Raw genomic sequence first — 1,957 nt, 5'->3', positions numbered from 1 at the left:
CCATTCCCCTTACCATATGCACTATGGTGTCATAACGCCACACGGCTTACCTCCCATCACTCCAAGCATGCCGCCATTTACATTCTTGCAGCCAACAAACGGGCGCACTAATGCCACAGAGCAGCAGAGCTCAAATGATAGGAGTTACCAGGATCAGGCAACGGAAGGCCGAACAGAGGCCCCCCCGCCATCATCCCCATACCACCTTCCGCCGCACTCCCAAGTCCCGTACTCGTCGCACCTGCCTTCGCACATGTTCTCCCCTGGAATTCTTTCACCTGGGGTCATGGTGCCCATATCAACCGGACACCCGCCATCAGTGACGATGGTGCCGTTGACGCCTGGTGGGGTGCCGATGACGCCCGGCGTGACGATGACGCCTGGTGCTTTTTGGCCGCAGGCACCGTGGATAAACCCAGCTCCGGGAGCCCCTGTGCACGCAGACGAGCAGTGGCACAATCACGGCCATCTCCCGAACTCTAGGGGCGATTATTTCCCTCCGCAGGGTAAACCAGATGATGATACAGGTTATTTCCCGCCCGTCTGTAGCATCGCGAAAGAGATATTTAAAGAGGGAAGCGAATTTCATTCGAGTGAGCAGGAGGGAGAGAGCCAGTCGAGGGGCTCCTCGCCTTGCGCAAGGATGGTTTCTCCTGCGCCCAAATCGGTGCAGGAGGGACAACATATTGACAGCGACCGCGGGCACAGGGAAGCGCGGCGGACGGTGTCACCCCAACCAAATCGGTTTACAACAACAGAAGGGGGCAATGTACCCCGAAGGGTGGGCCTAACTCATCGGCCAGATTCAGACTAGCAACGGGAAGAGGCAGAGCTGAATCAACTTGTACTGCGGGATTCTCATTTATTTGTAGGTAGCAGGTCGGGGCAACCTGGGTTTCATTTGTTTTTGCATTGTAGTACATCTTTAGCATCATATCTACTGGAACATCTGTGCATACCTATATTTTCTTGATTGTTGATATCGTTTGCTAATTCATTTACTTTGTACTATTACCATGTACTTACTACAAGTGCTACATGGTCAACATCAGCCCATAATTGTGGCTGTAGGATCCGTGAGAATTGATAACTAGGCGCCACTGCGTCAGTCACCGACTCGCTTATTCCTGGCAATGCATGTCTTGTGTCAAATTAGTCCTTTAATTTCATTTTGCGTTGGCAAATGACTACTAATCCTATGTGACTTCAACCCGTTCCCGCTCACTATACCTGCGTGGACGCTCATGCCCAGCTCGCAGTTAAATCTCATCTGGTATACCATTCCGGGTGTCAGTAGATGTGAGTGGACCAGATCGGGATGCCATTGTGCAGAGGTGAATTCTGGCCTTTGTCGCTGTAGCGGTTGTCCAGGAACCGTTGACACTTGGGCTGCACTGCTCGGAGTCGAAGGCTTAACTTCGTTCAAGATGAAGACAGTGGAGAAGCACAACCGGACTTCGAGCGACGACGATCCCGCTGAAGTAGGTTTTCATTCATCCGCGTCGTTTTGTGCTTTTCTTTCCCAAGTCTCTACTACGTGAGTCATTCTCGTCTAGCCTTTTTTATCCATGTTATTAAACGATCTCAACCTCTGAAGCGTACTGGCCCAAGTGCTTACCACAACAGAATCGAAATCTGGACTGTGCAAGTTCGAAACCTGCCGACAAGTTTTTTCTTGCTCTTGGAACACACCTTGACATTCACTCATGGATAGTTTTGTCGGATGTCCATCTAACAGGCCTTAACTAAGTGGTTGCTACAACAGAATCGAAATCTGTTTCCTTTGGACTGTGCAAGTTCGAAACTTGCCGATCACCAGGTTGTTTTTCCATCGGAACATACCTTGACATTCACTTGTAGATGGTTTCGTCGGAAGTTCATCTAACTGGTCTTAACTAAGCGGTTACCACAACAGAATCGAAATCTGTTTCTCTTGGCCTGTGCAAGTTCTTTTTCC

General features: G+C 50.2%; 1 protein-coding gene across 1 annotated transcript; it reads left to right on the top strand.

The window, feature by feature from the left end:
• The first annotated feature begins 1,116 nt into the window (after positions 1-1,116).
• BJ212DRAFT_133515 (uncharacterized protein) lies at positions 1,117-1,957 on the top strand. Its single transcript, XM_041334902.1, has 3 exons — positions 1,117-1,537; positions 1,766-1,856; positions 1,916-1,957. Exons 1-2 carry the CDS (start codon positions 1,245-1,247, stop codon positions 1,845-1,847), a joined length of 375 nt encoding a protein of 124 aa, XP_041185822.1. The 5' UTR covers positions 1,117-1,244; the 3' UTR covers positions 1,848-1,856; positions 1,916-1,957.

This window comes from Suillus subaureus (genome assembly GCF_016647635.1).
Source record: "Suillus subaureus strain MN1 chromosome Unknown BJ212scaffold_125, whole genome shotgun sequence".
NCBI lineage: Eukaryota > Fungi > Basidiomycota > Agaricomycetes > Boletales > Suillaceae > Suillus > Suillus subaureus.
The sequence above is the reverse complement of the archived record's forward strand: the minus strand, read 5'-3'. Positions and strand labels throughout refer to the sequence as shown.